At 41.4% G+C, this 14,290-nt stretch overlaps 1 protein-coding gene across 2 annotated transcripts in view; it reads right to left on the bottom strand.

Annotated features, from left to right (window-relative positions):
• Positions 1 to 9,769: 9,769 nt before the first annotated feature.
• The window catches only part of scara5 (scavenger receptor class A, member 5 (putative)), a 74,457-nt gene continuing 69,936 nt past the window's right edge, over positions 9,770 to 14,290 (bottom strand). For both annotated transcript variants that reach the window (XM_078399638.1, XM_078399639.1), the window contains one exon: positions 9,770 to 11,478. In XM_078399638.1, coding sequence (XP_078255764.1) covers positions 11,342 to 11,478 — 137 coding nt within the window. In that variant the 3' untranslated portion in view covers positions 9,770 to 11,341. The remainder of the gene's footprint in view (positions 11,479 to 14,290) is intronic.

The following is a 14,290-nucleotide window of genomic DNA, read 5'->3' as shown; positions in this document are numbered from 1 at the left end:
ACAAATATATAAGCACTAATCAGATATCAGGATTTTGAAAGCTATACGCAGTATTCAAAATGAAGCTGAAAATTAAATTCTGTATAGTTGACACAACCTTTCTCTGAAAAATATATTTACAGCTAAGTCATCAGGGATGTTTTTATGAAATACAATATTCAATTAGCATTTTTAATGCTGAGACAGAAAGATTTTTGTACCACTGGGAAATTAAGGTTCTCAATTAAATTACATTTCTTACTACTGTGTAAGTTTAAATACATTTTAAATATAAACTTGTTTATGGGCTATGCTAAATATCTTCCACATTAGTCTTTTTGGAACCTGCCTCCCTTCCTGAAGTTTGGCATGCTTTCTTCCTGAATACCGTTAGGCCTTTCTTCATGAACAACATTTACCACATTGCCTTACTAGGGGCCAGTGGTTTCCATATCCATACATCAAAACTCCACAGTGTCATATGCCCAGGTCATGGAAGGACTATTTCACGCCTCCCTCAAAGAGACAGGCAGAGTATGGGTCCATGCAAATTCTCATAATTTTACACTTATTTCAGAGAAAACGAATGGAGTTGAATATGAAATTATAAGAAGAGGAGATAGACACAAAATTCTGGATTAACAGCAGGACAGGCAGCATCTCTGGAGAGATTAAATGGGTGACGTTTCGGGTCGAGACCCTTCTTCGGACTGATGACAAGGGAATAGGTGGTACAGAGATAAAATGTAGTCAGAGAGACTGGTTGGAGAACTTTGAAGAAGCTCTCCGACGAGAGTTCAGCTACATCCTCTCTCACTGTTCCCCCTCTGTGATTTCTCCTGCTCTCCAACTCACCAACCACGTTTTAACCCAGACCCACAGCCAAAATTTTATTCTGTTCGAAATTTTTCGGCGACAGCTGGCTTGACGCCAATAATCGTAGCTTGTCATATCTTGTCGTGGGCGCTGTCGTAGGTTGTCGCCAGGTTGTCACCAGATGAATTTGGTTGTCGCCGGTGCTGATCCACCTTTTAATAGAATTTTGTTTGTTTGAATAAAGTAAATTTTGGACATTTTGACCAAAGATTGATGTTTGAAGTTATTGTATTTCAGAGTAGTTTCTCATGGCATCTCTTTCAAATATTTTAATTTAATTTATTTTGACTAATAAAACAGAATAAAATAAAATAAAACAAAATCAAATAATTTAATTTCAGATGCTGGTTAAACAGAAGACAGACACAAAAAAGCTGTAGTCAGGCAGTGGGTCAGGCAGCATCTCTGGAGACAAGGAATAGGTGACTTTTGAAGACGGGTCTCGACCCGAAACGTCACCAATTCCTTTTCTCCAGAGATGCTGCCTGGCGCGTTGAATCACTCCAGCTTTTGTGTCTGTCTCGGGTGTATAGGTTAATTGGCTTCAGTGCTTGGATAGTGCTTGTGTATGGGATGATCGCTGGTCGGCGCAGACTCCGTGAGCTGAAGGGTCTGTTTCCACGCTGCATCTCTGAAGACTACTTGTCCCAAAATGACCACATTGCATAAAGTGGGAAATCTCCATTCTTTCATGGGTCAGGAGAGTATCGCGAATGAGCACCTTGTGTAGATCGACATTGCTGTCAAATAGTTTTTTCTCATGCGTGTTTGTCATGCAAAGCGGCCGAGCAGAGCACGGCAGTCACTTGGGTAGGTGTGTAATGGTCGATTCTAGATGATCTTGGCATATATCCGCCCTCGGGAAATGAAACAGACATGCTGCATTCAAGTGATAATTCTATCCGCCCACAATTGTCAAATGGATGAATATTGTGTGAAATGGGAACTGTTTTCTCCTACAATCCTCGTGCCTTTTTTGTGAGATAGATATACTGATTGGTACCATTTTCGTATCGTGGGTCGCCAGTTGTCGTACCTTGTCGTCGCCTAGGTGGTAGGTTGTCGTAGCTTGTCGTAGGCATTGTCGTGGTCATTGTCGTAGACATTGTCTTAAGGTTAAAAAAATCGAAGGTTTTTCAGCGATCTGCTACGACTTTGACAGTCGCCAGCAGTCGCCTTAAAAATCGCCAAAGTGGGACAGGCCCTTTAGGCACAATCATACTATGTATAAGGTGTAAGATGGTAGACCACATTGAGTTAGTACACGAGTTGCCACGGTTTAGGTGCCATCATGCATTCTTCACATCTGAAATTTTAAAGCATATTAGAATCTTAACCTGGCCATAAACGCCTTTGTCCTGGTAGCAGCGCTGGGTTGGTGTTGCAATGGTTTTCCTGGTCAGGCAATGTGTTGACGGTCTCTACTGCTGCCCTGCCATTCGTGCTGTTGCAGGCTGTGTCCATTCTGTACGCTTGGCCACTTGGGAAAGTGCCCGATGTAATGGAGACCCAAATTGCTTCAGTGAAAGGTAATACTTAGGAACTACACTCATAGATAAATGAAAATTTCTGCTAAAGATACAGACAAGACACATACAGAAGTTGGGAGATAATAAGGCTGGACGCCGTGGAGTGAAGAGCTACTAAAGAAATTAGGTCATTGACTGTCTAAGTTGAATACTGGTATCACACTCTAGGTGGAGATAAAAAGTGTTTGTGCGGTGGCGTTTTTGCCTCTGAGATAGAGATCAGTTCTAGAAAACAAATTTGTTTTTCTATAGTGCCTTTTAAATGATTCAGGGTTCTACTCAAATATCTTAAATAAGTATTGTGACTTGGAAGTAGGTAATCATTCTGTATCGGGAACGTATAAAGAACAGTAACATTGTTTAGGAAAATAACTGCAGATGCTGGTACAAATCGAAGGTATCACAAAGTGCTGGAGTAACTCAGCAGGACAGGCAACATCTCTGGAGAGAAGGAATGGGTGACGTTTCGGGTTGAAACCCTTCTTCAGACTGAACAGTAACATAATTAGTCTACAGTCTTTTGTGTCATGATTGATAATTTGGTCAGGGGAGTAAACAGTCATTGAGATATTTAATATTCATTATCCCCCTGAAACAGGTGAAAGGGACCTTGATTCAACACTTTGCCTTCGGTACCATACCTCCGAAGTATTTCTTCAGTACTACATTGGAGTGAGTTACTTGAGATTATAGATATTTATTCTATAATACCTAGTTTTGTTACATACTGTTTAGTTGCATTCAGCAGTATAACGTGCATTGTTCCTAGTATTAAGCAGCATTACATTGGCTCACTGTCAGAAGGTAAATGCAGATCTGACAGTTAAAATTATAGTGAAAAATCACAAATTCATTGTTTTATTTTGTGTTCTGCATCAGCTTTTTCTGCTCTGCAAGGAAAATGAATGAACCATTGCAAATATCAGTGAAAATGCTTCATGTTGATTGTTGTCATGTGAATGCAGTTATATGAATTCCTGACCCATCTATAAATATTTACCCAGCTGTTTTTACTTGCTGTAGTTAGTTTAATACAACCTTTTGAATAAGCAAACAAAAAAAAATCAGCCAAAGCTTAACACGGGCAGTGGTTCTAAAGGAAATCCCTGCCAAAAAGTTTATTTATGCCTGAACTTTATAAAGTGCCTGGTTCTAAACAAACTATTTTTCCATAGAATATTCACCTCCAGATTCCCAACTGCATCAGAACTTTTCTTTCCGACACTCTGGGTAATCTTTAACACCGTGCGCGACTGCTCGCGGGCACCGAAGCAGAGACGTGTAGGTGGCAATGTTCGAGGGCGAGTGATATCACAGTGAGGGTGTGCCTAGAGCAATCACTGTGATGGCTGTTTGTGTAAAAATTGTATCTGTGTGTCCTGTGCTTTTTGTTGTCTACTGCCGGACCCTGACGTGAGAGGACGCTGGCGTTGTTTATTCGCCGCTTCTCCGTTAGGATAGTTTGTCTGTTTGTTTTTATGTTATGATTGTTTATGTAAAGCGCTTTGAGCTTCTGGAAAGGCGCTATATAAAATAAATGCTTATTATTATTATTATTATTATTATTATAATCTTGAGTGAATCAATATTTGTAAACCATCTGAGAAATAAATATATGAGTTGCTGCATATTTACACTGAACTGCTGTAGTAGGGCTTGCATGCTATGGTTTCCTGCAAGGCAAATAATGGAATCAACTACAGTACATATATGTATCCCTTTGCTAATTTACATTGTATGGAGACCTATTAAAGCTGACAGTATAGGGCTAATTTTCTGAATTTGTGCTTACAATTGTCATTGAATTCAAAAGTTTTTTGAAGATAACCATTTCTCTAAGTGAATTTGTACACATTTCATAAAAGCATGATGAGTTTTTCACTGAAGCCCAACATTATGCCAAAATTATTTTAGTTTATTAAAGATAATATTGTTCAAGTGGCTTTTGTTCCTGCACTTCTCATGCGGCCTTAATAATAAACCAGAATACCTTTATGTGAGATTGGTCAGTTCATGTTGTAACTTGAGTCATTTGGTTTTCTTGCCTCTGACAGAAAATAGCAGGTTCCAAGCCCAATTTAGTCCAACAAATTATTTTAGTACTTTCTTAAGAGTCATGTGTGTTTAATTGTCATATGTAGCAGCAACAGAACAATGCTAAGATTTGAGGTTCCCACCTGCTTTACAAGAGCATTTAAAGCAGGTGGGGACCTCAATATAGAACATCTCACTAAGTGTGTTGAGATTCCCACCTGTCATTTCAAAACAGGTGGGACCCTCAAACCATTGTAATGAGAGGTTGAAAATGCCCACAAAACTCCAGCCAGTTGTTCCACATAGGTTATAAGTACATCTGCGGGGCCAGATGCTTTCCAAGAGTTCACCCTCATGAAGGATCATCTGGCATTAGCCTCAGGTGACTGAGATTACACTGTCGTCAGGGACCATGAGTACCTGAGAAGGTTTGTGACATTCTCCCTTTTGAAGCGAGCATAGAAAGTATTGAACTCGTCCGGAAGTGATGCTTTGCTGTTGATTACTTGTTTTTGCGTTGTCGTAAACAAACACAGCAGCTGAATGTTTATCTCATTCTCATTCCTTCCACGTCCGGCAGGATGATAGGCGCTATGCCACTTAAGAGATGACATACTTGGTTTGCCTATTTTAGGCGTAGTAATCTATTCTGTGCAACCAATCATCACTACCTCAAACAATATAACTATTTGTAAAATTTAAAATGTTGAAATCATTCATTTAGTTTGTTTTTGTTACAGTGCATTCAGAAAGTATTCAGACCCCTTCACTTTTTCCACTACAGCCTTATTACATTACAGCCTTATTTTAAAATGGATTAAATTCATTTTTGTACTCATCAATCTATACACAATACCCCATAATAAAAAAGCGAAAACAGGTGTTTAGAAATTTTTGCAAAGTAATTAAAAAGAAATAACTGAAATATTATGGCGAGTCTGGAAGCTTGTTCTTTGTTAAAGAAGTTTATTGCGGCAGCAATATTCGATTACAAAGTATAACAAACGGATTTACAGACAACCATTAAATCAAACTGTTCGCTTCGAAGTTCTCTTCCCACTGACTGGTTTTGGGCGCCAAAACCACCACCTGACCTAGCTGGCCAATCCGAGGGTTCGACTCTCAGGACCAATCCCTATGGTCGCTACAATATCACATTTACATAAGTATTCAGACTCTTTACTCAGTACATTGTTGAGGCACCTTTGGCAGCGATTACAGCCTCCAGTCTTCTTGGGTATGGCACTACAAGCTTGGCACACCTGTCTTTGGGTAATTTCTATTCTCTGCAGATCCTCTCAAGCTGTCAGCTTGGATGGGGAATGTCGATGCACAGCTATTTTCAGGTCCTTCCAGAGATGTTCGATTGGACTTAAGTCCGTGCTCTGGCTGGGCCACTCGAGAACATTCACAGACTTGTCAAGAAGCCACTCCTGCATTGTCTTGGCTGTGTGCTTGAGGTCGTTGTCCTGTTGGAAGGTGAACCTCCGCCCCATTATAAGATCCAGAACGCTCTAGAGTAGGTTTTCATCAAGGATCTCTTTGTACTTTGGTCCGTTCATCTTTCCCTCGATCCTGACTAGTCTCCCAGTTCCTGCCGCTGAAAAACATGTCCACAGCATGATGCTGCCACTACCATGCTTCACCGTAGATATGGTATTGGCCAGGTTATGAGCAGTGCTGCTTGGCATTCAGGCTAAAGAGTTCAATCTTGGGTTCATCAGACCAGAGAAACTTGTTTCTCATGGTCTGAGAGTCTTTAGGTGCCTTTTGGCAAACTCCAAACAGGCTGCCATGTGCCTTTTACTGAGGAGTGGCTTCCGTCTGGCCACTCTACCACAAAGTCCTGATTGGTGGAGTGCTGCAGATATAGCTGTCCTTCTGGAAAGTTCTCCTACCTTCACAGAGAAACTTTGGAGCTCTGTCAGAGTGATCATCGGGTTCTTGGTCACCTCCCTGACCAAGGCCCTTCTCCCCCAATTGCTCAGTTTGGTCGGGCCGCCAGCTCTATGAAGAGGTGGTTCCAAAGTTCTTCCATTTAAGAATGACGGAGGCCACTGTGCTCTTCGGTACCTGCAATGCTGCAGAAATTGTTTTATACCCTTCCCCAGATCTGTGTCTCGACACAATCCTGTCTCAGAGGTCTACGGACATTTCCTTCGTCTTCATGGCTTGGTTTTTGCTCTGATATGCACTGTCAACAGTGGGACCTTATGTAGACAAGTGGATGCCTTTTCAAATCATGTCCAAACAATTTAATTTACCATTGGTGGACTCCAATCAAGTTGTAGAATTATCTCAAGGATAATCAATGGAAACAGGATGAACATAAGCTTAAGTTTGAGTGTCATAGCAAAGGGTCTGAATACTTATGTAAATGTTATATTTCAGTTATTTATTTTTAATTACTTTGCAAAATTTCTAAACTCCTGTTTTCGCTTCTTCTGTCTGGGGTATTGTGTGTAGATTGATGATTTAAAAAAAAAGAATTTAATCCATTTTAAAATAAGGCTGTAACGTAGGAAAAAGTGAAGGGATCTGAATACTTTCTGAATACACTGTATGTCAGTGTGGAAGCAGGCCCTTCAGCCCACCGAGTCCACACCATCGATCGATCACCCGTAAACAGGTGTCGATCACCCATACACAAATTCTATGTTATCCCAGTTTTGCATCCTACTTACTAGAGGCAATTTACCAAAACCAATAACCTACAAATCTGCATGGCTTTGGAATGTGGGAGGAAACCGGAACACCTGGAGAAAACCCATGCAGTCAGAGGGAGAATGTCCAAACTCCCCACATACAGCACCCGTAGGCAGGATTGAATCCTTAATTCAAGAAAGTCAGAGCTGAACCTATTTGTTAATCTACTATTAAGTGAAAGTTGGAACTTCAGTATATAAGTACATTTAGAATAGCTTTGCAGCTAAAGCATGCAAATGCTTAGTTTCCATCATAAGGAATAAAGGTCTACTAGAATAGGGTGGACCCATTGGGTCTAAACCTCTCTAGTGAGGGAGCCACTAACTCCGGCCCCGGGCAGCCATCATGGCAGGTCCCACCTCTTCAGTTCTTCTCCCCCCCCCGCCTCATTGGTCGCCACTCCTGTCATTCGGGCAGGTCCCGCCACCCCAGCGGCCATCTTGGGCATCCCCCAATTCATTGGCCACCACTCCCGTCACTCGGGCAGGTCCCGTCCCCGGTGGCCATCTTGAGCACCCCTCCCCTCATTGGCCACCACTCCCGTCATGCGGGCAGATGGCGGGTCCCGCCCCCGGTGGCCATCTTGGGCACCGCAAGTGGAAAAGGGATTTAAGGGATTTATTAAAGTTTAAAATGTCAAGAACTTTTAAAATATAACACCAATTTGAACGAAACTTGTTATTGCACACCCCAGGACCTCTCCTGCAGCCCAGGCAACCCTTGCCCATATGACGACACTCATCCACTCCATCCCCCCTCAACCCCCGTCTTTGCCCCCTCCTCCCCTCCCCCCCTCCCCTGAACCCCTCCTCCCCGGAACCCCTCCTCCCCGGACCCCCTCCTCCCCTGCCCCCCTCACCCACTCCATCCCCCATCAACCCCCTTATCTTCCCTCCTCCCCTCACTCCCCCATCACTCTTAGGGGCTCTCTTGCACTCCCCCGTTTCCCCTCCCTCCTCCTCCCCCTCCTCCCTCCCGCCCTCCCTCCCCCCAGCTCCCTTCCTCCCTCTCCCCTTCCTCTCCATCCCACCCTTCCCCTCCATCCCTCCCACCCCTCCACTCACCCACTCCATCCCCCCTCAACCCCCCCTTATCCCCCTTTGCTCCCCTCCCCCCCATCCAACTCACCCACGCCATCCCCCCTCAACATTAACGGGCCCCAACTGCGCAGGCGTGGATCCATTGGGTTCTGCGTACACGCGGATCCGGCGGTCATCTTACGTAAGTATCAGATCAACGGGCCCCAACTGCGCAGGCGCGGACCCATTTGTTCTGCGCATGCGCGGATCCGGCGGCCATCTTACGTAAGTATCAGATCAATGGGCCGCAACTGCACATGCGCGGACTGGAAAAGTGATTTTTTTAAATTTAAAAATGTGAATAACTAAAAATATAACACCGATTTACAGACGTACAGGTATGTAGGTTAATTGGCTGGGTAAATGTAAAAATTGTCCCTAGTGGGTGTAGGATAGTGTTAATGTACGGGGATCGCTGGGCGGCACGGACTTGGTGGGCCGAAAAGGCCTGTTTCCGGCTGTATATATATGATATGATATATGATATGATTTAAATGAAACTTCCTCCAGCCCATCCCAGGACAATGATGAGTAAGGTGGGCCTAAAATTGCCATGCTATCGTGTACCGTTCTGGCTGTAATTCAGGATCAAGCAAACTGACAAACCAACAAGATGAGAGTTTTAGAGATAGAAAGATAGACGACGGACGGACGGATAGACAATTTTTTTATGGGTCTGTTTATTGCTCAGCTTTCACCTGGCCACTAGAGAGCAGTATGATACCCTATTAACAATAGTGGAACATCAAGGCACACTAAAAATGTCTCAGAATATGCTCATTGATTATGGTTGTGGTATTCAATATATATGTGCAAAAAAACTATACCTAATTCCTGGTTGCAGATGATCGCTAGAAGATGACAAATAATTAATAGTTGTCAAGACATGGCATAATGCAAATCACACCATGCATCCACAGCTAAATTAAGCCTTTGATAGACATAAAAGGCTGGGGTAACTGAGTGGGATAATCAGCATCTCTGGAGAGAAGGAATGGGTGATGTTTCAGATCGAGACCCTTCTTCGGACTGAAAGCCACTTGAAAGGGAAACGAGAGATATAGACGATGATGTAGAGAGATAAAGAACAATGAATGAAAGATATGCAAAATACTAACGATGACAAAGGAAACAGGCCATTGTTAGCTGTTTCTTGGGTAAAAACAAGAAGCTAGTGCGACTTGGGTGGGGGGATGGAGACATGGAATGCTGGGGTTACTTGAAGTTAAAGAAATCAATATTCATACCACTGGGCTGTAAGCTGCCCAAACAAAATATGAGATACTGTTTCTCCAATTTGCAATTAGCCTCACTCTGACAATGGAGGAGACCGAGGGCGGAAAGATCAGTGTGAGAATGGGAAGGAGAATTAAATTGGACCTGAACAAGGTTCCTTTAGTCCTCAGAACTCTTAGGCCTAGCCTTTTTGAAAGAGAATTAAAAATCACTTTTTATTAAATGCATTTATTATTTTACATTATATTTCTGCTTCCTGCAATTATCTTATTTTTTGCAATAATAGAAACAGAAAGCCATCAAAATAAGAGTGAAATTTTATTTTGCATCACCTGAGGTAAGTTTCTCAGCAAATTATTAATCTGTGCTCAGCAGCTAGAAACAAAAATAATGTTACACAGGGACTGTAAAATACTTTAGCTCTCCAAACTAAAACAAAAGTATGAAAAGGGCATTGGATTAAATCAGATTGAAGTGAATCTGGTTCGGTGATCCCAGACATTGATAAAAATGGAGAGACTTGGCTCGGATGTTGGATCCTGAATTCATGACTACCTAACGAGACCAGTGACAAAACTATGGAAATTGGACTGTAGCCTCATCATGGTATTAATAGTCAGGCACCAGTCACACAGACTGAAGTAAATTGGAGATCAGCCAGGCAGGAGTACTGGCAGCTCTCCATGACTTTAATACATGGCTATAACATGAGGGCAATGGAAGGACCATCTCCCCAAAAGCAACGCCATCTATTGTATCTGGTATCCTCCACAAGATGATGTTGCCTGGGATGTCAAGGGACTGGATTTGTTTTCTTTGTAAAAGTGGAAAAGCCTGAGGAGGGACCTGATCAAGAAATACTGAATTCAAAGAAACATAAATAGATTATTTCCAAAGCTGAATTTTAAATGGTAAAAGGTAATTGTTTCTATTGCTTCAGATTTAAATTAGTTTGTTTCATAATTTCCCTGTTCAAGTATAGAAGACCTGTACCTTGCAGATTCTTCTTGAAGAAGGAACAAAATTTATGCAATGCTGCTGAGGAAGGCTCATGTGAACTCCTACCTTGATCGGGAATCGGATGGTTAGGCTTGATCATAAACTTGGCAATGGTACATGACAGAATGACATCGAAAGTATGGGGAGATTATGAAACGGACTAAGTTACATCTGAAGCAATAGAAACAATTAATTGCACCTTATTGACAATGACAATAAACTAATCTGACGTTACATTGAATTTTTATAATGACATGGAAATAAGTCTTTCAGTCCATCCTGGCTCTCAGAATAGTCCCATTAATCCCATTCCTCCATTTATGGCCTGCATTTAATCTCATTCACATGCCCATTAGCACCCTTCTGATTCTCCTAACACCCATCTACACCATTAACCAGTCAATCTACCGGTTTTGCATTGGGATGTGAGAGAAAACCAGAGTACTTGGGGGGGAAACTCACACAGTCGCAGTAAATGTGCAAACTCCATGCAGGCAGCACCGGAAGTCAGGATCAAATATTGAATAGCCCTGTAATCCAGCATATACATTTTAGTGGAGCACAGCATTATAGCAAGAACGAGTGACAATGGTAACATTTATTGAATCATTGATTTCAATATCCAGGGCTGCAACATGCACAATAAAACTGTATTCTTCAGTGCATAAAATAATTACCAGACAACATAACAATATTTATTATAATATTTCATCTTTTTCCACAGATAATACTGCTAAATATAGTTGTTTTCCACAGATGTTGTGACATAAAATGATAAAACTATGGAAAATAGAGAATAGGTGTACTTTTTGTAATTTTTTTAATAGGTGAAAATAAATCAAAGCAGAAACAAAACTCATTTAAAATGATGTCCTTCAAATGGTTAAGGGTTCACTTTTCAAATCAGTCAACCTTGCATATAAGCCCTGCATCTTCTGCATGCCCACAGTTAGTCTTCCCCCATCCTGAGAATTTGCACTGAAGAATTGTGTCCTCTCTCCCGGTACAGGCAACATCATCCATCCAGATTAGCCCTGTACCTGCAAACAAATAATCAGTTCCTTTTAGTTCTTTTGCAAGATAATTTTTTTAAAATATTCTATCAGTAAACGTTGTCTATTCAGGCATTCAGCTAAATCAAATGAGGCTAATTCGCCACCTGATTCACCAGTGTAACAGCTCTAAAGTTCACATATCTTTCAGATTTGCTTTAAGTTTAAACATTAGATGTCCTGCTTGTAGTTGGCTGAGTTCGCAAAACATCTAATGTTAGTGTTTCTGGTTCAAAGTGCTGATTGTTTAAGCACTTGTGCCAGATTTAAGACTCCAGCATATTTGTCTGAAACAAGATAAACAATGAATTACATTTGTTCAGTTGTCCAGAGCCTAGTTCAAACATTTTTTGGAAATTACGAACTTTGCTCCGTTTTGTTGATTTTAGTTTTAGGCCAAAGTTTTGTTGCATAATTTTTTGTTTTCCATTCAATGCTCTTGTTCGCCGATCACAAAGCAAAAAAAACCAAATATGGTGAGTTAACTCAATGCATGTGATTGTTGAATTTGCTATTATTATCAAAGCTTCCCAAGTGGAACCAATTTTAATTAATTCCAAATTACCAACATTTTGGCCAGTTTGCCATATGATTACTTTTCTGAGCCTGATTAGCAAAAACAGTTGTAGCCCCACGCACAGGGATCCAATGTGCCTCCACACAAGTATATTTAGTTTTCTAAGTCACAGCGAGTTTACTGCATACCCAATGCTTCCACACAGCACCATCGCCAACATCACCTTCCCTCACACGTGACCCCCCACCAAGAATAACCAGACAATGTGCAAATTAGATACCAGTAAGTTATTTACTTAAAAACATTGTAAATGCAGAACGTCAAAACTTGCACAGCAAGACCAGGTCTTTTTTATTCACAAACAAATATTTGAATTCATGTGAATTTTGAAGTAATCTAAAGAAATGTGCCCTTTTCGGAGGCCACATTGCAAAACGAAGTTGATGTCAAAACAGTAATCTTGAGCGTAGTATTCAGAGTGTAGACTTCGGTTGAGTAAAAATATATTGGTTGAGTTCAGATTGACATTTAGCATCTCTTATTCTTTTAAATTGCAGTGATAAACATGTAACAAGGTAACACTACATGACCCAGATACCTGAGAATATAAAACTGAGGTCCTAAATGAAGCACAGTGCATTCAGCATTGAGTGAGTGCAGCTTATACAGAGTATGAACCTTGGTGAAGTAAGGGCAATGGACACAAAATTCAATTTAATAATTATTCCGACACAGGTATGGCAAGACAGGTGTGATATACGGGAGGTGATTGAATTAATGAAATGTTGGTGTCCTCAGCTTAAGGGAATTCAACTGGGTGTTAATGAGTTGGCCTGTGATGCATCAGGAAAGGCGGAATTGCTGCTTGGATACTTTCTCTAGCAGGCCGTCACACCCCTTAGATCACCCGCTGCAGAATTGGCCAGGCAAGGTCAGGAAGACATGACGTTGACTAAGGCAGGTATAAGAATCCAAAAGGTAGTGTTGCAGAAGTGTCAACCCTTACACTTGTCCACTGGTTGAGATGATCTTTCTGTCTTATGTGGGTGAGCAAACTGACCATAGTCCATTTCTGTGGAAGTCATGTGTTGCTTGTCATGTGCTGGGATTAAGGACATCTTGAGGCTGGACGGCAATTTGGAGTAAATGGGAAACACTTAACTGCTGTGGTCCATTGAAGAACTGATTACATTGACGGAACAAAGATGGAGATTCTGCTATTGGAAAATGAGCATCAGGCTCCAATTTAAAAGCATGACTGCATGGGTGATAACCTCTGGATTACTATCCAAGCCATTGGCCAGGCATACATAAGATCAGAAAATTAAATGCACGATTCAAAGACTTGTGTAGAACAATTGGGGAAATGGTTCTGTAGAGAGAAATTTCCAGAAAGTTAAAGAGAAAGGAAAAAGTAATTGTTTAGGATCATGAAATATATGTCTGGAAGGAATGGTGCATACAAACATAAAAGTATGTTTCCAATGAGAAGTGTACGTGAACTACTGCTTCATCTGGAAAAACTGCTTGCTGAACTCCAGGATCCATGCACCAGGGTTGGTTATGAACCCAACAGGTGCCTACTCAGCCTAGTTCTTTCGGGCTTTCATTTTAAACTCTGCGGAAATATTCACAATATCTCAGATCCACTGTTCTGGTAAAGCATAGGTGTTGCTAAGTTTCTACTCCATTCTCATTTCAAAGTTGATTCCATTCTTCACATACATATCCTCCTGCTAATCATCTGGAACTCTTCAATGGTTCAATGGTACGTATTGTCACATGTACCTCTGAACAGCGAAATTCCTTTTTTTGCAAACAAACTATACATAAGCACAATCATATCGCAGTACAAGAATGTAAGAATAGTATATTACACTGAGGCAATACCGAAGTATTGCCGTGTTTCTGATGCCATCTTGTACCCTTCTCCCCTTCCTACATGGTGGAACTGATATTGTGCACATATTTTCATCTAGAGGCTATTTGTTTTATTGCCTGAGAAGGCAGCCAACATCCACAGCCCATCACTGCTGGAGAAGACATTCAGCATGGGGTTCTGAACGTATGACCTCCTGACTCAGAGAACTAGCACTATGAAAGAATGATTGAGCTTGGGACAGCTGAATTCACATTACTGTGATATAGCCAGGCCTAGATGTTGCAATATAGTGGAGAATTGATGGAAAATTGTGGGCAGGATGCCCACGACTCCCTGCTGTGTGCTGCTGGTGGTGAGACTCCCCGTCAGCAAAGTGAACTTGGGCAATCATCTTTAATGTC

This window comes from Rhinoraja longicauda, chromosome 5 (assembly GCF_053455715.1).
Source record: "Rhinoraja longicauda isolate Sanriku21f chromosome 5, sRhiLon1.1, whole genome shotgun sequence".
NCBI lineage: Eukaryota > Metazoa > Chordata > Chondrichthyes > Rajiformes > Arhynchobatidae > Rhinoraja > Rhinoraja longicauda.
The sequence above is the reverse complement of the archived record's forward strand: the minus strand, read 5'-3'. Positions and strand labels throughout refer to the sequence as shown.